This window comes from Protopterus annectens, chromosome 5.part0 (assembly GCF_019279795.1).
Source record: "Protopterus annectens isolate FY-2018-M chromosome 5.part0, PAN1.0, whole genome shotgun sequence".
Lineage (NCBI taxonomy): Eukaryota > Metazoa > Chordata > Ceratodontiformes > Protopteridae > Protopterus > Protopterus annectens.
Window position 1 is genome coordinate 1,408,009,446 of NC_056735.1, and position 23,822 is coordinate 1,408,033,267.

The 23,822-nt window shown below is 45.4% G+C and overlaps 1 protein-coding gene across 1 annotated transcript in view; it reads left to right on the forward strand.

Moving 5' to 3' along the window:
- The window catches only part of TFDP1 (transcription factor Dp-1), a 1,398,147-nt gene that overhangs the window by 444,226 nt on the left and 930,099 nt on the right, over window positions 1-23,822 (forward strand). The window contains exon 7 of the mRNA XM_044072010.1: window positions 22,740-22,886. Within this exon, the coding sequence (XP_043927945.1) occupies window positions 22,740-22,886 (147 nt within the window). The remainder of the gene's footprint in view (window positions 1-22,739; window positions 22,887-23,822) is intronic.

Consider the following 23,822-nt stretch of genomic DNA (forward strand, 5'->3'; position numbering starts at 1 on the left):
GTGTGGGAATGGGCGATCTCCACGAACCGCTTCCTTATCACAACGCACATTCCGGGACGGTCCAACATTCTGGCGGACAAGCTCAGCTGCACTATTCTTTCCCCTTACGAGTGGTCTCTCAATTCCCAGGTAGCGAAGCGGTTTTTTGCCAAATGCGGCAACCCTGCTGCGATCTTTTTGCCACTCCCTCAAATACGAAATGCTCCAGCTTCTTTGCTCTGACCCCCCCCCCCCTCGGGGAAACCCCGAGAGACGCTGTAGTGCATGCTTGGCCTCCTGGTTTACTGTATGCCTATCTTCCTCTACCCCTGATGCTGAAACTTATACAGAAAGCCTCTTGGTTGGGGAGTAGAATGATCCTCATTTCCCCATTCTGGCCTCATCAAACTTGGTTCCCTTACCTGTGGTCTCATCTGGTGAATCCTCCCTGGATTCTGGATCCCATTCTGGATCTAGTATCCCATCCCTTAGGTCTACTGACCCCGAATCTGGACAACCTGAAGCTGACAGCTTGGCTGCTCCAGTTCCACTCTTAGTCAGGACTCCCAGCATCTCTTCACCAGTTAAAGCCATCTTGGTGGCAGCACATAAACCTTCCACTAGAAAAGTCTATTGCAGTAAATGGAAGCGTTTTTCCATCTGGGCGGAACACCATAACATAGATCCCTTCACGGCTTTGTTACCGTCCGTCTTGGGTTTCCTCACCGGACTTTTCAACGGGGATCTAGCTGTTCTACGGTCAATGTTCAATTGGCAGCCATTTCTCATTACCATGTGGGACACGAGACAGGTCCCTTGATGACTGCGAAATTATGTAAAACCTTCCTCAAGGGTACTTTCCTGCTCAGGCCTCCTGTCAAGGAAGCTGTACCCCCTTGGGATCTATCACTAGTCCTTCAAGCCTTGACTGCCCCTCTCTTTGAACCAGCTGCCTCGGCCGAACTTAAATACCTTTCCTGGAAAACGGCGTTCCTTGTCGCCATCACTTCAGCGAAAAGAGGTTCCGAACTTCAGGCCCTTTGTGCGAAACCTCCCTACTTGATTTTTCATCAGGATAGAGTGTACCTCAGGACCAATCCCTCCTTTCTTCCTAAGGTGGCCTCAGAAACCAATATCAATCAGTCCATTAACCTGCCAGTTTTCTTCCCCAAGTACCAGAATAAGGGAGAATACAAGCTGCATTCCTTAGACGTGCACAGACAACTGTGCTTCTACATTCATAGGACTGCTGGTCACAGACAATCCGGTCATTTATTCATTTCCTTTGCCAAATTCAATTTGGGTAAAGCTATTTCTAAGGTCACCTTATCACGATGGCTTTCACAGTGTATTCTTCTGGCCTATGAAACTTCTGGGAGGCCCGCACCTCAGGGTGTACGGGCGCATTCTACTTGCTCCATATCTACTTCTGCTGCCTTTAGATCTAGAGTATCTTTGGATGATATTTGCTCTGGAGCAACTTGGGCCTCATCTCATACCTTTATCAACCATTATAAGCTGGACGTTATTTCCAGAGGGAGAGCGTCCTTTGGCTCCGCAGGGCTCCGGAACATCCTTCCATGATGGCTGCCCAAGATTCAGGTAGCTGGGGACTCTGTCCCAAAGGTTGCTGACAAATGAAGTCCCTACTTCAGATTAAGAAGTTATGTACTCACCATAACGTTCCATCTGAGTAGGTGACTTCATTTGTCTACAACCCCCCCCCCTTCCCCCTGGCCTTCAGAAGTTAATTCTTGAATGTCCTTTCTTGGTCCCTTTCGGGATGCTTTTGGTCTGAATTTTGGTATAAGGGCAAACTTGATCTGAGGTCAGTCAGGGTTGGCAGGGGATTATGGGTAAGGGGAGGAGCTAGGAGCTCGGATCCATAAGCTGTAAAATAAGTTGCCGGCTTGGATCCGAAGTCGGATCCAAGACCCAAAGGTTGTAGACAAATGAAGTCACCTACTCAGATGGAACGTTATGGTGAGTACATAACTTCTTATTTCATCCCTCATGGACATGAGGGCCATTCAGCAAGTACCACAGAAAGAGCAGGGACAAGGATTTTACTCCAGACTTTTCTTGGTACCCAGAAAGGACAAAGCCTGGAGACTAATACTGGACCTGTAATACTTTTCTGGATGTTCCAAAATTCAAAATGTTAACTCTGCAGCAGCTTCTGCCCATGCTGGGCAAGAAGGCTTGGCTTGTAACTTTGGACCTAAGAGGCATACCTGCATGTACCAATCAGACAATCTTGCAGAAGATGCCTCAGATTAATAGTTGGCTCAAGGCACTACCAATTCTCTGCACTGCCCTTTGGCTTATTTACTGCGCCCAGGGTCTTCACAAAATGCCTGGCACCAGTAATTGCATTTTGCAGACAGAGAAATTCAAATATATTCTTATTTGGACGACTGTCTTATTCAAGCAGAGAACAAGGTCATTTTACTAAAACATCTGGCGTTTGTAAAAAGATTATTAATTTGCCTAGGGTACACAGTAAACGAAAATAAATCAAAACTAGTACCCTCTCAAGAGATAATATTCCTGGGTGCAAACTTAAATACAATTGCCCAGATGGCTTATCTCACGCCAGACAAAGGCAACTGACTTCTTACTTTAAAATGTTGGCAACAAAGACCCAGTTATCTACAAGAAAAATTCTGCAGGCTTTGGGCTTCATAGCATCCTGCATTCTACTAATTCCATATGCCAGACTGCATATGAGGAAACTACAGTGGTATCTAAAAAGTGTTTGGACTCAACATTGCCACAGCCTGGAAACATTAATTACCCCCCTTCCTTGCCTGCAACAGGAGTTTCGATGGTGGGCACGGGCCTGTCACCACAACAAGGGTCAGCCATTCAACCAACCCACAGCCAGTCAGGCAGTAACAACAGATGCATCAGATTATGCCTTGCGGGGGGGGGCCCACATGGCAGGAAAATGTATTCAGCGTACATGGCCCACAAGCCAAAGGCATCTTCATATCAATCAAAAAGAGATTCTAGCTGTTCAGAATGCCCTGACAGCTTTCAAGGATCTACTTCATCCAGGACAACTATGATAAGGACGGACAATACTACAGTTGTGGTACATAAGCAGGAAGGCACACATTCCTACCCCCTCTGCAGACAAGCCATAACTTTGTGGGACACAGCATTGACTTAACAAGTACATCTGCAAGCACAATTCCTGCCAGGAAAGATAAATACTCTGGCAGACGAATTAAGCAGAACCCTCACGGATCCCCACGAGTGGAAACTGGATCCACAAGTCTTCACCATGATAAAGGAATGGGGATGCCCAGACATAGATCTATTTGCCACCCCCCACAACTGCCAACTACAGAGGTTCTGCACAAGGACTTATCACAAGCAAACATGGAAAGTTGGATGCTCTATCATTCAGCTGGGAAACCCTAACAGTTTATGCCTTTCCTCCTCTGCCTCTCCTCCCCAAGGTACTCCTAAAGTTCAGACAAGAGAAGCCAAAAATGATTCTGATTGCTCCAGACTGGCCCCGCCAGCACTGGTACCCAGTCCTAAAGAGCTTGTTTCGAGGCCCAGCCTGGACATTGCCTCTAATTCCTCATTTACTGACCCAACGTAACAATCATATCCTGCACAGCCAAGTCAGAACCCTAAATCTGGCAGCATGGCAGATAATGTAGCCATTCAGAACACACCTCTCTCTAAAGCAGTGATGGATGTTATTTTGGAGGCCAGGAGGCCCAGTACCAGAAAATCTTATGCAGAAAAATGGAAGAGATTCTGTGCTTGGAACCAGGCACAAGGAAATTGACACGTTTGTACCAAATATTCCTCAGATTTTACAATACCTAACTGAGATGCTGAACGAAGGCCTATCGTTTTCATCAATTAAAATCCACGCCTCTGCCATTTCAGCTCATTACAATACGGAACCACCAATTTTTTCACATCCATTGCTAAGACAGTACCTCAGAGGGGCCAAAAACATAAGACCCCCAAGGAGAGCACCACTACCTGCATGGGACCTCAATTATGTCTTGGAAAAACTCACACTGCCGCCTTTTGAGCCAGCCAATACAGCTGAAATTAAGTTCTTATCTTGGAAAACAGCTCTGTTCCTAGCAATAACCTCTGCAAGACGAGTCTCAGAGTTACAGGCACTCATGGCTGTGGAACCTTTTATCATTTTCCATCCAGACAGGGTTTCTCTGAGGACGAACCCGACTTTTTTGCCTAAGGTAATGTCCAGTGTGGCCCTTAACCAAACCATTCATTTGCGTACCTTTTATCCAAACCCACAGAATAAGGGTGACAAACTCCTGCATTCTTTGGACATACATAGGCAGCTACGCTTCTACTTGGACAGAACTAAAGCTCTCAGAAAGACTGAGCAACTCTTAGTAGCATATGCTGCATGAGCACAAGGAAAGGCTATCTCAAAACAGACTATTTCAAAATGGATAGGCCACTGCATTCATTTCTGCTATTCACAACATAGCAAATCAGTGCCTAAGGGCATTAGGCCTCACTCAACCAGAGCAGCAGCCACTTCAGCAGCCTTCCTCAGAGGAGTACCAACCAAAGACATTTTAGAGGCTGCAACTTGGAGTTCAGTGCACAATTTTACCAAGCACTACCACTTACCTCTCTACTCTTAAATCCAGAGCAGGCTTTGCCACAGCAGTTCTGCAAGGCCTTTTCAGGCTTGCTAGTTGTTGCTGAAGCACCTACCAAGAGGAGAAAACGCTGAGAGAAGAAAAGGAGCCACTTTTGTGATTTTAAGTATTTTCTTCTGATTTTTTGTTAAATTTTACTGCTTTGCCGCCTACTTTTTGCCATTTTCCGGCTTGCTAAAGTTTATATCTGTAACAGTAACAGTACATGGAACACATCTAGAGCCTGTTTACTGCATTTCCTGTGTTGCACTTAATTTAAAATCTTTTTCTCTCTAAAAACTGCATTTTACCTGACTTTGGCCTAGCACTCAAGTGTGGGGTCATTTATTGCACTGTTGTGATTATGTTGCTGCTTGTGTATCTCTGCTACCTTTAAACTACAACAAAAAGAAAAAAAAAAAAATCTTGCTTTTTTCCCACTTTCTGAAAGTTAAAGTTCAGTTACAGATTTGCTGTTCTGAACTGTTTGGAAGTTTCTAGAAGGCCAGTGCTTGCTTGGGCTAAAGGGAAGTCTCTGTGTTCACCAGTGGGAGTGGTTAACACTGAACAGCCTGCCTGTCCCTGGAGGAGTGGTTACTACCTAGAAGCTGTAGTTTTATTGGCCATTTTGGTTCAGTTCTAAACTCCTTGATCTCTCTCTCTTAAAACCCTACAACTCTCTTTTTGCGCGGTTTTGCGCACTGACCAGCGTCGGGCAGCGCCACCTAGTCTGCTCTTCACTTTTTCCCTTAGAACTGTTCAAACTCTCAAAGTAATCACTCTATTCTCTTTCTAAAGCCCTGCACTTGCTCAGCTCTTATAAGGAAACACTAACTAAAGTACTACACCCTCCTTGACTTCTCATAAGTATTAGACTCCCGATTGGTCCTTCCTGATCAAGTGAAAAATCAGTTCCTTTCCCTAATCTGATCAGTAAAAAAAAAAAAAAAAACAGTTCTCTATACTAATCTTGTATGTCCAAGGGTCAGTTTCAAGGTTACTCTCCAGTCCAGCTGGTGAATCTGGGAATTTTGAGGCAATGTTACAATTGCCTTATGTACACAGACAACCCTCTCCTCCTTCCAACAAACTCTAATACATGTGAGAGATGCAGTTACACAGCCAAACTGGAGGCAGAGCTCTCTCAACCCAAGACTGGCACAGTCAGTCAGGAGGAAAAGGTAACCACCCACACCACAAATCCAGTCTCACAGAGACCTATTGCATCTACATACCCAACACATAAACACACAAAAACATACTCGGAGGCTCTAAATAAAAATCTGCCTAAACAGCATAGACCTCCTAAGCAGATGTCCAAGCAACAGCCACCCCTCAACAATACCCAGAAATCGCATATCTCACAAAATCAGTGTGCCTCACAGTCACAGCCCATAAGGCCAAACAACACACCAAATACACTTGTTATAGGGGACTCTATTGTCCGGCACACTAACGTCCCACTCACCAGACTGAACAAGGAGAAAGGTCACTGTAAGCTGCCTGTCGGGTGCCAGGATCCGCCACATAATGCAAGCACTCGGGTCACTCCAAAGCAAGTACAAGTATGACTCCGTCATTGTCCATGCTGGTGTGAATGACCTGAGATGTACCTCCCTGGACTACATGAAAAGAGACATAGAGGAGCTCTCTGACCATGTAGCCCAGGCTGGTATGTCCCTGACCTTGAGTAGCATCTTGCCCTCACCAAGAATTGATGCCACAGTATAAAGAAAATGATCAGTGTCAACAATTGGCTAAAGTATTGGTGTCATTCAAAGGGGATCCAGTGTCTGTCAGCCTGGGATGACATGCTCGACAAGCCACGTTGCTTCGCTAGGGACGGCTTGCACCTGTCATCCTTAGGCTTTCGTATACTGGCCAAGGCTCTTGCCAACCCCATAGTGCCTTTTTTAGGCAAGGCTCAAAGGACAAACCCACCTCCATAGACAACCCAAAGATAAAAAAAACTAAAGGTAATGCTACTCAACGCCAGAAGTGTAAACCTCAAGATGCACGCACTCAAGACTCTCCTCAGTATGGAGAAAATCGATGTCTGTGCAGTAACAGAAACCTGGTTCAAGGCTCCTGAGAGCACCCCAGCACTACCAGGTTATAACTCGTACCATGCGTTTCGGCCCCAAAACTCAGACCGAAGCACAAAAGGAGGGGGAGTATCTATATTCATCAAAGATACCTATACCTCCAGGTTAGTGGCACTGCATGAAGCATCAGAAACCATTCATGTGCAACTAACAGCAGGCAAAACTGCCTTTCAGTTTGTAGCCTGCTACAGAACACCCTCCCTATTACTGGAACCCCACTTGGCATTCCTGAGAACACTGGAGAATATGTAGGTCTCTCCAAACACTGTTATTGGGTGACTTCAACTACCCAAACATTGACTGGGAAAACTACTCAAGCCCAAACACCCTCGCCCAATGGTTCCTTGAATTTATAAACTCTAATGCAATGGAACAACTGGTCACCACTCCCACAAGAGGGAACAACATATTGGACCTGGTCATCACCAATATGGGGACTCTATGTTCCACACCGGAGGTAAACCCCTCATTGGTAAGATCAGACCATAAACAAATTTCCCTGGACATCCATATCCCGTCCCCACCCCCAGCCAAGGAAATCGCTGTAAAGAATTTCTCCAAAGCCAACTTTGCACTTCTCAAGACTGAGGTGGAATCCTTCAAAGCCCCTGGGCCAGAGGATAATACAGCCCAATCTGCAGAATCCTTTACAAATGCATTCTATGAGCACCTGCAGGAATGCATGGATCGTGCTATCCAAAATAAAATCAAGACTCACTCCACCAAAAACAGGAGACCGGTCTGGTGGACCCCGGCCATAAAATAAGCTATACAACAGAAGGAGGAAGCTACTACATGATGGAGCAAAATCCCAAAAAGGGAAGGCATCTCTGATCAGTATTAGCAAGAAACTTCGATCCCCCATAAAATCATCAAAGGCCAGTTTCGAAAGAAAAATTGCCCTAGACACTAAACATAATCACAAGGCCTTCTTTAGTTATGTCAGAAACATGGGCGGAAACTCCCGGATATGCTCTGAATTGTTGCATAACGGTACAAAATATACTGAACCTACAGACATAGCCAACATCCTGGCAGGCAGATTTAGCGCAAACTCCCCCCCCCCCCCTTCCCCGCCAAAGGAGCAAACGCCTATCCCAACTGAATGTAACCTCCCTGACATTACAGATGCACAGGTGAAAGCTGCCCTCTCCAAAGCAAAAAAACACAGCATCTATGGGACCGGACGGTGTCCCAGGCTGTGTCTTACACGAGCTCCAAGAAGAACTGAACCCTCACATTAAGTCACTGTTCAAACTTAGCTTTACTACAGGATATGTACCCAAAGAATGGCGTACAGCTACAGTGGTCCCATTCCACAAAGGTGGTGCCACAACGGACCCCGGAAACTATCGCCCCATAAGCCTGACTAGTCTGGTCTGTAAAGCTATGGAGCGTATTATCATGGAACTCGTAAACAAAGACATTAGGAGCTTCCAGACACTGGACCCCACCCAATTTGGCTTTAAGGGCAGATTTTGCCTCTTAAACCTAGTTGATTTCTTTGAAACAGTTACCAAAGCCATAGATGAGGGAAAGGTAGTCAACACAGCCTACCTGGACCTCGCAAAAGCCTTCGACACAATACCCCACTCTGGCATCATAAATAAGCTTACCAGCTTAAATATCAACCCCTATATCATAAGATGGGTTGCAAACTGGCTCAGAGATAGAACCCACATGGTCAGAATCGCAGGTGCCATGTCTGAATCCAAACCAGTTACAAGTGGCGTCCCACAGGTCTCCGTTCTGGGACCTCTCTTGTTCGGTATATACTTCTCTGAGGTTCAGGCTAACACGGGGGGATTATGGCTGACAAAGTTCGCAGATGACTGCAAACTGGGGGCCATAATCGAATCTCCAGCTGACACAAGCATCCTCCAGAAGGGTCTCACAGAGACGGATGCTTGGTGCCAGAACCACGGCCTCAAGCTAAACGCTAAAAAGTGCATAGTCATCCCGTTTGGGAAAAACAAGGTGCCCACAAATTCCATTAAGTACGGAAGAAGTAATTAGAGATTTGGGGACCAACGTAGATAGTAATCTCTCCTTTGATAATCACGTTGCCAAAGTGGTTAGAAAGACCTTCTATATAGCCCACCTTATCACGAAAGGGTTCGCATCTAGATCACGAGAGGTCATTGTGCCCCTCTACTCATCACTCATCAGGCCTATAATTGAATACAATGCCCCTTTTGGGGTGTACTTTACCCGACACTTGCAGCAACTGGAGAGACCCCAAAAGTACCTCACCAAGAGGATCATGGGCTACAAACAGATGTCCTATGCAGCTCGACTAAAGAAACTCCAGCTGTACTCAGTTGCTTACCACCTACTCAGAGGCGATCTATGCCTGACGTACAAAGCCATGTCAAACCCAGAATTAATGAACATGCTCCACCTCAAAAAATCCAGGTCCCTTAGAGCTACACGCTCCAGGGACCTAAACCTCAGCACAAAAATAAATAGGACATGCTGGAGGGACAGATTCATTTCCCAGAGGCTCCCCTCACTCTGGAATAGAATCCCAATTCATGTTAGACGTAGCCCCTCTTCAAGCGAAATTTGGACGCGTGGATGGGAAATCGGAAATTCACCCCTGGGATCTCTCCTGTGTCCCTGCTAGACAGAGGTACAGTAAACTAATCTTAAAAGGGTACCTTCTGTGACCTACTTTACAGAGGCACAGTAGGCTAATCTAATAGGGAGGCGGAAGCCAAATACACTCTGGCTAGGCTTATAAATGCCCTAGGGCAGATAGCCTAGTATCTACCTATGAACCTATCTACCTATGAACCTTATAGCCTCTCCAAACCTATTTAGACCCAGCCACCCAACCTCAGCTTTGGGATTCAACCCAAGTGTATTGACCAACAGTGAAACACGATGAACATAGTACAGTTGTGTACCTACCATAAATGTAGATGTTCGAGTGTATTCACTGTTGCAGTCCAGGTTACCCACCCACCACCCCCCTTTTCTTTGTTTGGACTTATCTGTACTTCTCTATCCTATACAACCTATGTGGTGTATTAGCTTGTAGATGAAGAAAATGTTTATTTTTGTGCATGCATAATTATTGGCATAATTTTTCACCTACCAATTTTGGGACACCTGACATCTGGGGCAAGAAAAACTGAAGAAAATGGCGTCTGCTGCATCTTTTATACCCCTGGCACACTGATGTCAGGGAGGAGGCGACAGCAACCAACGCCGGACCTAAACTTTGGAATTCGGGCCGACTGCGGGTAGCCTGCCAGCAGGATAACCCAAGTGTAATGACTGCAACAGTGAATACACTCGTACATCTACATTTATGGTAGGTACACAACTGTACTTTTCTGCTACTTGCACCATGGTAAACCTGTGCTCAAGGGGATCAGATCCCATTCCACCAGGGCTGCCTCTACTTCAGCAGCTTTTCCCAGAGGGGTCCCTACCAGAGATATTCTAGAAGCTGCTACTTGGAGCTCAGTTCATACGTTCACAAAGCATTACCATTTGCCTCTCTTTTCTAAATCCAGGGCAGGCTTTGCCACTGCAGTCCTGCAGGGCCTTATAGCTGCTCCTAATGCTGTTTAGTTCCATCCTCCCATCCATAGCTTTGGGATTCTACCCAAATGTAATGACTGCAACAGTGAAACACGCAGAACATAGTACAGTTGTGTACACTTACCATAAATGTAGATGTTGGAGTGTATTCACTGTTGCAGTCCGGATTACCCACCCGCCAGCCCCTTTTCTATACCTTTTCTTTCCTTCCCTTCACTATACTCAAAAGCCTTTGTGGTGTATTTGCTTTTAGGTGAAGGTAAATTTTGTGTGTTCTAATGTGCATGTATATATTTATAGTTATATATATATATATATATATATATATATATATATTTTTTTTTTGCTCCCCGTTTGGGGGGCACCTGACATCTGGGGCAAGAAAAACTGATTAAAATGGCGTCAGCTGCATGTTTTATACCCCTGACATCATGGAAGAGGAGACAGCAACTGACGCAGTACCCAAGACATGTTATTCAGGCCGACTGAGGGCAACCTGCCAACAGATGACCCAAATGTACTGACTGCAACAATGAATACACTCAAACATCTACATTTATGGTAGGTGTGCACAACTGTACTTTCGTTACTTTCAGTGACAGACAGCTTTCAAAGTAAGCATTTTTTAACTGCTTTATGACAGTAAGGTGTACTGTAAGATAGCCTGGGAGACAGTTATGTAATGCTGTGTAGGAACTGTATGTAAATCATAATTGTTGATCATGGTGGATTTTCACCATTTCTCGTAGTACTCAGTCCTTATGCACACTTTTAATGTTACATTATTCTCTTTGTATATAACAAAGTTGACTGTTTGGCTATTATGTTCTGGTTGTTTCTTAATAGAACCCACAGTAGTGTGGTTCTGCAGAAATGCGTTAATTGTTATCTGGGTAACTTAGAAATGTCACTTTATGCTGTAGTGATATTATCAAACACCGTATGTTTCATCAAGTGAATGTGGTTCATGACTGGTACTGGTTAAAGTGCACTTTTAAACTTGTGGTAATCAGGGAAGTGAGCATTGGTGGGACTTGCCATTTGTTGTAACTGTTAGGCTGTAAACTTGGCTATACCCTAGGTAATGGGTTTATGGAGTTTTCTGCTGTGCACTCCTGAACTTTTCAGATGTCCTTCAAAAATGCAACTGCAGTCCTGACATATGGGTTGTCCTGCCTCAGGCGGCCCCTTCGGTCGGCCGGATTCCAAAGTCCAGGTCCGGCGTCGGCTGATGTCGCCCTTTCCCCGACGACAGAGCGGCTGGGGTATAAAAGCGTCAGCCGACACCATCTTCTTCAGTCTTTCTTGCTGCGCGGTGCCCGAAGCAGAAGCAGTTCGCAAGTGCCGGTCGGCCAGCTCCTGTGTTTTCAGTTACCGAAGTCATCTAAAAGCTAAGTACCCCGTTGGGGAACCTTTTCTTGCCTCAGCCGATGTCAGATAAAACTGCAAAAGTTAATAACTGTTTGTCTTGTGGTAAACAAATACCTCATAAGGACTTCCATTCTTACTGCCTTCCCTGCCTTGGCCCAGACCACGACGTCTCGGCCTGTGCTGCCAGTGCTTGCTTCAATAAGCGCACACTCAGGCGCTGGGCAGAATTTGCTGAAGACTTTTTTGGGGAAAATTACTCCTATATCATGCCGTCGGAACAACCGACAGCACATATTTCCAAAAAACGTAAGGACCGGGACCGACATTCTCGGCCCGCGACTTACACCGACACCATGCCAAAACCTACCGCGAGTGCATCGGTCTCTTCAGAGGCGGTAATTCAACCGCTCCAGACCGACGACACCGCTTTACCGCACACTTCGGTCCCGGAGGCTACTCCGGTGCCGGTTGTTGACTTTCCTCCTGAAACCGAAGCCCAAGATTTGCCTGACACCATACCGGTGGACAAAGTTACTCCAGCACGTGGGGCAGCTAGGCCTCCGGTGTCTATCTCCATCAAGGCCTACACACATGCTAAGGCTGCCAGCTAGGCTAAGTCTCACCCTCCTAAATCTTTTTCCCAGGGTCCCTCTTCTGATAAACAGATCATGACTTTAGCTGAAGATCTAATTTCTTTAATCAGAGGCTCTCAGGCTCATCCAGACAGAGGTTCTCAGCCGCCTGCAGACAAAAGGCAGAGGGTTGAGCAGACAGACACCCTTTCCTCAGATGAAGCCTCTGGTGACTCAGGCCATTCAGATTCCCAGGAAGAATCCTTCCAGGCCTACGAGGATTCTGATGCTGATGAATCCATTCCCTCTGCCTCCCCTCCTGAGGATATTTCTTTCGGGGAAATTCTCCACTCCATGAGAGAGCATTTTCAGTGGCAGGGCCAGGATTTTTCCGACTCCAGGAAAAGGCTTCGTACCTTCCTTAAGTTACCCCAGCACAGGTGTTTAGCTATCCCACCAGTGTTAGATGTATTGGATGATGTGTTCTCAGACTCCAGTGCTTCTCCTGATTCTCTCCCTCCTGCTCCTGTCAAGCCAGACAGATATTACAGGGTTCCTGAAACTCATAAACATCTCTTTAAGGCCCACTCTGTTGATCTAGAAACTATTTCCCAGGGGGCCAAAGGAGTGGCCACTTCCACGGCCAAAAATCCTTTGCCCGCAGACAGGGAATCTAGGTCCCTGGAGAGGTGGGGCAAAAAAGTTTATACCTCAACCACCCTTGCCATGAGGGCACTTAACTGTCTTTTTCACATGTTTCAGTATCAGGATTTCTTGATGGATGATTTGCAGAAAAAGTTAGCCTCTCCTGAGCCTTTAGATAGAAAGGCCTTGCAGGATTTGGTTCATAATACTCAGCAGGTTAGCAATCATTTTCTTCAGTGTGGTTATGATGCATTGGAAGCTTCATGTAGGGCAGCTATGACAGGGGCCGTCATACGTAGACATGCTTGGTTGAAAGAACAGGCATTGCCAGATCATGTTAAAGTAAAGCTTCTAGATGCACCTCTGGAAAAACACAAGCTATTTAGTGCTAATGCACAGGATGTGTTGAAATCAATTGAGGAAAAGGCTAAATCAGTACAAACAGTCAAAGATTTCCTCCAGGTTCAGCCACCAAGGTTCAGCAGGAATTGGCCTTCGAAGAATTGGTCCTTTCCAGACACTGACAAGTTCCAAAGGGGAAAAAAACAGGCTTGCTCGAGGTAGAGGGCAATACCGAGGCTCCTACAGGAGCCGCCAATGGTAACCAACCAATCAGAGAAGTGACGCAGGGACTTCTACTGCTCCACAGGAACACTCACAATGTCTTGACTTTGACACCGCCGACCAAGGCTCAAAGAGAAGCATCTTTAGGCGGAAAATTATCTTTATTTTCAAAAAATTGGAACGTTTTAACAAAGGACAAATGGATTCTGGACATAATAGACAAAGGGTGCAGGTTCCACTTCCATACCTTACCAACAAGACAAGGCATGCCAAACCTGCCACAAAATTAAAGGGTAGAGGCACTCATACAAGTTTCAAAGCTGCTACAAATCAAAGCAATAGAAAAGGTTCCTCCTCAGGAACAAGGCCAGGGATTCTACTCAAGACTGTTCCTTGTTACAAGAAAAGAAAAGCAATAGAGACCTATACTGGACTTGTCCGCTCTAAACACTTTTCTCATTGTGCCAAAATTCAAAATGCTGACGTTACAGCAACTTCTTCCCATGCTGGGCAAGGGGTCTTGGCTGGTTACTCTGGACCTCAAGGAGGCATACCTGCATGTCCCAATCAGACAAAGTTGCAGAAGATACCTCAGAGTTCTTGCAGGGTCAGAGCATTATCAATTCTCAGCATTGCCTTTTGGCTTATCTACTGCGCCCAGAGTATTCACAAAATGCCTTGCATCAGTAATTGCACATTGCAGACTCCAGGGGATACTAATATACCCTTACCTGGACGACTGCCTCATACAAGCGGACAGCAAGCAAGCCTTGATAAGAAACTTGGACTATGTCATTCACTTACTACAAGCTTTGGGATACACAGTCAACATTCAAAAATCAAGACTACTGCCATCCAAACAAATAATTTTTCTAGGAGCCAAACTGGACACAAACTCACAAATGGCTTTCCTCACAGAAGAAAAACAAGAACAATTACCAGATTACTTCAAAAGCCTAGCAAGGCAAACCCAAATGACTGCAAGGAAAATCCTGCAGGCCCTGGGTTTCATGGCATCTTGCATTCTTCTGATTCCACTGGCAAGACTACACATGAGAAAACTGCAATGGTACCTAAAACGTTTATGGTCTCAACACAGCCACAACTTAGAAGCAATTATTCCACTCATTCCATGTCTACAAAAGGAATTTTTGTGGTGGGCACAAGCAAGCCAGCTAAACAAAGGCATATCTTTCACCAAACCTCAAACAAGCCAAACCATTACAACAGACGCCTCAGATCATGGATGGGGGGCGCACATGGAGGGCAGATGCATTCAAGGGCAGTGGGCACCCCGGGAAGTGCATCTGCACATCAATCAAAAAGAGATGTTGGCAGTGATTCATGCAGTCGAGGCCTTCGGAAAATATCTTCAGCAAGGCCATCTGCTAATAAAGACAGACAACACCACTGTTATGTGGTACATAAACAAACAGGGAGGCACTCATTCTTACCCCCTCTGCAGACTAACAATGACTCTTTGGGAAAAGTCCCTGAAACTGAACATACAGTTGCAATCCCAGTTTGTTCCAGGCAAGGACAATGTTCTGGCGGACAGTCTAAGCAGAAACATCTTGGATCCGCACGAATGGATGTTGCATCCAGACATTTTCTCACAAATAACTCATGCATGGGGAAGGCCGGACATAGATCTCTTTGCCTCACACCTCAATCCTCATCTGAAGAAGTTCTGCTCGAGGACACACCATCCTCAAGCCTGGAGAATGGATGCTCTCTCCTTCAGCTGGAATTCTCTAACAGTCTATGCATTCCCACCTCTACCATTAATGACCAAGGTGTTACTGAAGATCAAGGCAGAACAGCCGAAAGGCATTTTGATAGCTCCAGACTGGCCAAGACAGCACTGGTATCCATTACTAAGGAGCATAATTCGCACCGAGCCGTGGCCCCTGCCTCAATGGCCTCTACTTCTAACTCAGCACAGTTACAGGACTGTTCATCCCAACCTGCAAACAATGCAGCTGACAGCTTTGAGAGTTCCATGATTTCTCCCCATATCTCTCTCTCCAAAAAAGTTAGACATCTTACTGGAAGCACGCAGACCTTCCACCAGACAAAACTTATTCAGCCAAATGGAAGAGATTCAACATCTGGAATGCCAACAAGGGTCAGGATGCATCAGTAATGAGCATCCCACATATACTAGAATACTTGGCAGAAATGCTTCATCATGGCCTTTCATATTCTTCCATAAAAATACACGCTTCAGCAATTTCAGCAAAATACAACTGTGATCCACCTGTGTTTTCACATCCTTTGCTAAGACAGTTTCTAAGAGGGCTAAAGAATTTCAAACCTCCCAGAAAACCACCAGTGCCTGCATGGGACCTCAACTTTGTATTGGAAAAATTAACTCTTCCTCCTTTTGAGCCAGCAGCATCTTCAGAATTGCAATTTCTCTCCTGGAAAACAGTTTTCCTGTTGGCAATTACCTCAGCAAGGAGAGTCTCGGAGATACAGGCCCTCATGGCAGTACCTCCATTTCTCCATTTTCATCAGGACAGAGTTTCCTTAAGAACCAATCCTTCATTCATGCCAAAAGTGATATCCAGGGTGTCTCTAAATCAAGAATTCACCTGCCTACTTTCTTTCCCAATCCTCAAAATAAAGGAGAAAAGCTGCTGCACACTTTGGACATACAGAGACAATTGCGCTACTACTTGGACAGAACAAAGGCCAACAAAGTCTGACCAACTATTTGTAGCTTATGCTGCTGGAGTACAAGGAAAGGCAATTTCCAAACAAGCGATTTCAAAATGGATTGGACACTGCATCAGATTTTGTTACTCTTTCCATGGAAAAGGTGTGCCCGCCAATATCAGGCCACACTCCACCAGAGCTATAGCCACCTCCACAGCCTTTCTAAGAGGGGTGGCTACAAAGGACATTCTAGAAGCTGCTACATGGAGATCCGTGCATACATTTTCCAAACACTACAACCTGCCTTTATATTCCAGATCCCGAGCAGGCTTTGCTTCGGCAGTCCTGCAGGGCATTTTAGCTACACCATCCTTATCTTGGATCCTACCACCCCCAGCTTGGCTATGGTATTCAACCCATATGTCAGGACTGCAGTTGCATTCTTGAAGGACATAGTACAGTTTTGTACCTACCATAAATGTAGATGTCCGATAGATATGCAACTGCAGTCAGGTTTTCCCTCCCTCCTACTCCTCTGTAAATTCTCCTTTTTGGGTCCACTCCCCTTTTCCAAATTAGCTGGGGATATCTGTTATGGTGTATCTGCTTATTACTGTTGTGCATGTCTGGAATTTTTCATTCATTCTCTAAATTTAGCCTTCCTTGGAGGGCACCTGGCATCTGGGGCAAGAAACACTGAAGAAGATTGCGTCGGCTGTTGCTTTCATACCCCAGCCACTCTGACGTCGGGGAAAGGGCGACATCAGCCGACGCCGGACCCGGACTTTGGAATCCGGCCGACCGAAGGGGCTGCCTGAGGCAGGACAACCCATATGTCAGGACTGCAGTTGCTTATCTATCGGACATCTACATTTATGGTAGGTACAAAACTGTACTTTTTGTTGGTTGCCTTCATATGGGCAGCAGGTACTTTAGCTCCTGATACCCGAGATCAGTGGCCATAGATTCAAGACTGTATCTGATGTCCTTCAAGGATGCATCTGCAGTCCTTACATATGGGTTGTCCTGCCTCAGGCAGCCCTTCGGTCAGCCGGATTCCAAAGTCTGGGTCCAGCGTCGGCTGATGTAGCCCTTTCCCTGACGTCAGAGCGCCTGGGGTATAAAAGTGTCAGCCGACGCCATGTTCCCCAGTTTTTCTTGCCGCGTGGTGCCCGAAGCAGAAGCAGTTCGCAAGTGCCGGCCGGCCAGCTCCTGTAACTTCAGCTACCGAAGACTTCAAAAGCTAAGTACCCCGTTAGGGACTCTTTCTTGCCTCAGCCGATGTCAGATCCAACGCTTAAAGTTAATAATTGCTTGTCTTGTGGGAAACAAATACCTCATAAGGATTTCCATTCCTACTGCTTCCCCTGCCTAGGCCCAGACCACGACGTCTCGGCCTGTACTGCCTGTGCCTCCTTTAATTGACGCACTCTTAGGCGTCTGTCGGAGTTTGCAGAGGAATTTTTGGGGCTAGTTTCTCTTATATTATGCCGTCGGAGACTCCGACTTTTCATTTAACCCAAAAAACGGAAGGACAAGGACCGACAGACGTGGACCGTGGTTTCGGCTGAAACCACGCCTAGGCCTACCGCGAGTGTCTGTTTCGGCTGAAACAGAGTCCTTGGTACTTCCGACCGTAGAAACCGCACAACCGATAGCCTCAGTCCCCGAGGCCTCTTCTGAGTTGGTTATAGATTTTCCCTCGGAAACCGGTGTTCAGGAAACTACCGACACCATTCCTCTAGACAAAACTACACCAGCACGTGGAGCAGCCAGGCCCCCTGCATCCATGTCCATAAAAGCATTCACTAGGGCTAAAGCTGCTAAACAACAAAAATCTCTGCCTCCCAAGACTGTTTCTCAGGGATCCACTACAGGTTCACAGATATTAAGTTTGGCTGAGGACCTCATTTCCTTAATTAGGGGCTCTCAGCCTCATCCGGACAGGGGCTCTCGACCTCCTCTAGACAAAAGGCCCAGGGTTGAGCCCTCTGATCCACAGTCCTCTGATGAGGCCTCTGATGGCTCTGTTCTATCAGACTACCAGGAGGAGGCCTTTATGGCCTACGAGGATTCTGATGCAGAGGAATCTATTCCCTCTGCCTTCCCTCCTGAAGAGCTGTCCTTTGGGGAGACCCTTCACTCCATGAGAGAGCATTTCCAATGGCAGGGCCAGGAATTCTCCGATTCCAGGAAGAGATTAAGGACTTTTCTTCATTTACCTCAGCATAGACCCTTGGCTATTCCTCCTGTTTTAAGTGTCATTGATGATGTGTATTCTGAGTCTAGCATTACCGCTGACACCCTTCCTCCGGCTCCTGTCAAACCCGATCGGTACTACAGGGTCCCGGACTCACACCATTTCCTTTACAAGGCCCACTCTGCTGACCCAGAAACTATTTCCCAGGGTCCTAAAGGGGTTGCAGCTGCCACTGCTAAAAATCCACTCCCCTCTGAAAGGGAGTCCAGGGCTTTAGAGAGATGGGGTAAAAAAGTGTATACTACTTCCACTCTGTCTATGAGGGCTTTAAATTGCCAATTTCATATGATACAGTACCAAGAGTATTTGTTAGATAAATTGCAGAAAAAACTGTCTTCACCTGAACCCCTAGATCGTAAGTCCCTTCAGGATCTGGTACGCAACTCACAACAGGTTAGCAACCATTTCTTGCAGTGTGGGTTATGATGCATTGGAAGCTTCATGTAGGTCAGCAATGACAGGTGCAGTCATACGTAGACATGCTTGGCTGAAGGAACAATCTCTGCCAAATCATGTTAAAGCAAAGCTTCTGGATGCTCCACTGGAAAAGCAAAAGTTATTTGGCTCCACTGCTCAGGAGGTCTTAAAGAAATTTGAGGAAAAGACTAAATCTGTACAAACAGTCAAAGATTTCCTCCAGGTCCAACCACCAAGATTCAGCAGAAATTGGCCTTCTATGAATTGGTCCTTTCCAGAAGAGAGATTTCAAAGAGGCAAGAACAGGCGTGCCAGAGGTAGAGGGCAAGCTAGAGGTTCCTACAGAGGACGATAATGGCAGCCTCCTAACCAGAGAGGTAGTGCAGGACCAACAACTGCTGCACAAGGACAGACTCAATGACTTCACCTTGACCCCGCCGACCAGGGCTCAATTAGAAGCACCTTTGGGCGGAAAGCTGTCTTTATTCTCAAGAAATTTGCACAGTATTACAAGGGACAAATGGACACTGCAAATAGACAAAGGATACAGGTTCCACTTTCATACATTACCAGAAAGAAAAGGCATGCCAAACCTGCCACCAAATCAAAGGGCAGAGGCTTTAAAACAAATTGCCAACCTATTGCAAATGAAAGCTATAGAAAAGGTTCCTCTCGCAGAACAAGGCCAAGGATTTTATTCCAGACTATTCCTTGTCCCAAGAAAAGAAAAACAATGGAGGCCTATTCTCGACTTGTCCGCACTGAATACTTATCTCATTGTGCCAAAATTCAAAATGCTGACCCTACAGCAACTCCTTCCCATGCTGGGCAAGGGGACTTGGCTGGTAACTCTAGACCTCAAGGAGGCATACCTGCATGTCCCTATCAGACAAAGTTGCAGAAGACACCTCAGATTTCTTGCAGGTTCAGAGCATTATCAATTCTCAGCATTGCCCTTTGGCTTATCTACTGCGCCCAGAGTATTCACGAAATGCCTGGCATCAGTAATTGCACACTGCAGACTTCAGGGGATTCAAATATACCCGTATCTGGACGACTGCCTTATACAAGCGGACAGCCAACATACTTTGGTAAAACATTTGAATTATGCCATCCGCCTACTGCAGGCCTTGGGATACACAGTCAACATTCACAAATTAAGACTTGTGCCATCCCAAAGAATAACTTTTCTGGGTGCAGAACTAGATACAACCACCCAAATGGCGTTTCTCACAGAAGAAAAACAAAGACAACTACCAGATTACTTCAAAAATATGACAAAACAAACTCGGCTGACTGCAAGGAAAATCCTGCAGGGCCCTTGGTTACATGGCATCGTGCATTCTTCTGATTCCACAAGCAAGGCTGCATATGAGAAAACTACAATGGTACCTAAGGAGTTTATGGTCTCAGCACAACCACAGCCTAGAAGCTTTGATACCACTCATTCCATGCCTTCAGAAGGAATTTCTGTGGTGGGCCCAAGCAAGCCCGTCAAACAGGGGTCTGCCTTTCAGCAAACCAGTAACCAGCCAAACCATTACCTCGGACGCTTCAGACCATGGATGGGGAGCACATATGGAGGACAGATGCATCCAAGGACTATGGTCTCAGAAAGAATTGCGCATGCACATAAACCAAAAGGAAATGCTGGCAGTGATACATGCAATTGAGGCCTTCAAGCACTTTCTACATCAAGGCCACCTGCTAATAAGGACAGACAATACCACAGTTATGTGGTACATAAACAAGCAAGTAGGTACCCATTCCTATCCTCTTTGCAGCTAGCAATGAATCTTTGGGAACTTTCCCTAAAACTCAATATAGAGCTGCAATCCCAGTTTGTGCCAGGAAAAGACAATATACTGGCGGACAGCCTAAGCAGAAATACCATGGATCCACACGAATGGATGCTGCACCCAGACATCTTCCTTCATATAACACAAACATGGGGGAGGCTGGACATAGACCTTTTTGCCTCCCACCACAATCATCATCTGAAGAAATTCTGCTCAAGGACATATCACCCACAAGCATGGAAAGTGGACGCCCTCTCTTTCAGCTGGAATACTCTAACAGTGTATGCATTTCCACGTTTTCCACTAATGACCAAGGTCTTACTGAAAATCAGGGCAGAGCAGCCAAAAGTGATTCTAATAGCCCCGGACTGGCCAAGGCAGCACTGGTACCCACTGTTAAGGAGCATGTCACACAAAACCGTGGCCTCTACCACAATGGTCACTTCTTCTGACACAGCACAATTACAAAACTCTGCACTCCAGCCTGAAAACCCTGCAGCTGACAACCTGGAGAATACCTTGACTCCTCACCAGGAAAAGCTATCCAAGAGAGTGAAGGATATCATCATGGAAGCTCGCAGGCCTTCCACGAGAAAGGCATATTCAGCAAAATGGAAAAGATTCCACACTTGGAGCACCGCAAAGGACCTAGATGCGACAGTGATGAGCGTGGCACATATCCTGGAATACTTGGCAGAAATGCTCCACAATGGCCTTTTTTACTCTTCCATAAAAATTCATGCTTCAGCAATTTCAGCAGAATACAATACTGATCCACCTGTCTTCTCTCATCCTCTCCTAAGGCAGTTTCTAAGAGGAATTAAAAACATCAGTCCTCCAAGAAAACCACCAGTGCCTACATGGGACCTTAACTTCATGTTGGAAAAGTTGACTCTACCTCCCTTTGAACCAGCAGCATCTTCAGAGCTACAGTTCCTGTCTTGGAAGACTGCCTTCCTTCTGGCCATAACCTCAGCAAGAAGAGTATCTGAATTGCAGGCCCTCATGGCAGTACAACCATTTCTTATTTTTCATCAGGACAGAGTCTCTTTGAGAACCAATCCTTCATTCATGCCAAAGGTGGTATCCAGGGTCTCATTGAACCAAGCTATTCACCTTCCTACCTTCTTTCCAAATCCACAAAACAAGGGGGAGAAACTTCTGCATACACTGGACATTCACAGACAGTTGCGCTACTACTAAGACTTACAGAAAAACTGACCAGCTGTTGGTAGCATATGCTGCAGGTATTCAAGGAAAAGCAATTTCCAAGCAGACAATTTCAAAATGGATAGGGAATTGCATTCGATTCTGCTACTCTTATCATGGAAAAACTGTGCCTGCTTAACATCAGACCTCATTCCACCAGAGCCACAGCCACCTCCACAGCCTTTTTAAGAGGGGTGGCTACCAAGGACATTTTAGAAGCTACTACATGGAGCTCCGTGCATACATTTTCCAAGCCTTACAATTTACCCTTATATTCCAGATCCAGTGCAAGCTTTGCTACGGCAGTCCTGCAGGGCAGTTTAGCTACACCATCTTTTTCTTAGATCCTACCACCCCCAGTTTGGCTAAGTTTGGCTATGGTATTCTACCCATATGTAAGGACTGCAGATGCATCCTTGAAGGACATAGTACAGTTTTGTACCTACCATAAATGTAGATGTCCGATAGGTATGCATCTGCAGTCAGGTTTACCCTCCCTCCTTCCCCTCTGTGGTATTTCTTTGGTTCTTATCCCTCTTACAGCTAGCTGGGGTTATCTATTATGGTGTATTTGTTTTATATTACTGTGCATGTTTGGAATTTTTTGCATTTCTCCAAATTTAGCCTTCCTTAGAGGGCACCTGGCATCTGGGGCAAGAAAAACTGAGGAACATGGCGTCGGCTGACACTTTTATACCCCAGGCGCTCTGACGTCGGGGAAAGGGCGACATCAGCCGACGCCGGACCCAGACTTTGGAATCCGGCCGACCGAAGGGCTGCCTGAGGCAGGACAACCCATATGTAAGGACTGCAGATGCATACCTATCGGACATCTACATTTATGGTAGGTACAAAACTGTACTTTTTTATTTTAGGTCATTTTTATTTGTAATCCTGTTGTATGCTCATTGGTGGTGTACTAAACTCTTCATATTTGCTCTACATTTGTACAGCAAGCATATGACCAGAAGAATATTAGAAGACGTGTTTATGATGCCTTAAATGTACTTATGGCAATGAATATAATATCAAAAGAAAAAAAGGAAATCAAGTGGATAGGACTCCCAACAAATTCAGCTCAGGAATGTCAAAATTTAGAGGTAAGATTTGTTTTTGTGCATAATCATATTTGTGACGGGGTTTATTGTGTGTTTTTTTTCTGTCTTTACATCATTACCTGCTCATACTTGGTGTTGCCTAGATTTACAAGAATGAATATGAACTGTTACTTCAGGTAGTTAAGGCGAGCCTCCTTCAATCTTTTTTTTATCTAAAGACCTTGTGCATGCTTTGTTAGAATGTAGTTGGCTTGATTGTTTTTTTCTTGATTCATGTAACTATGGTCCATCTCTTTGTAACATTTATGTGTGTGTATGTCGTACATCATTGGCCTTTGTGCTCACTATTGGGACAGTCTTGCATATGTAGTTCCTTGTATATTAAGTGCTCAAAATTCCTCCTTAGTTGGGTGAGCAAGCTGTGGAACAACAGTGCAGTTGTCACATTGTTTTATGTAGAAGAGCAGCATGACACATTATTCATCATCTGTTTACCTCTTTTTTTTTAATTGCATCAAATTTGTAGTATTTTGCTTCATAATAATCTTTCAGATGCTGTTAAGTTTGCTAGCCCAAATTGTTTACACCTGATCCCAGCCCCTTCTTCAAACAGTTTATTTTTATTTTAATAAAATATCTGCTTTCCTTTTCTGTTATGGTTATAAATGGATATTTTTGCTTTCCATTTTTTATTAATCTGTACCATGCTGGTAATGAATTCTTAGTTTTGCAAAGGGCAAGACCCTGTAGAGGCGACTTGTTTTTAAATACCTCTGATGTCTTTGAGCCATTATCCTACTCTGTTATGGATTTCTTTTCCTTTGGTGTGCACTTAACTAAATTAGGTGGAATGCCCTGGGTGAGAGAAACTACTCATGTTCTAGGGTGATACAGTTAAAGTGCTATTCCTTATCTTGCCTTCAGCTTAATGTTCAAATACTCCTCTAGCTCTTGATGGACTGCATTTCTTGTGATACA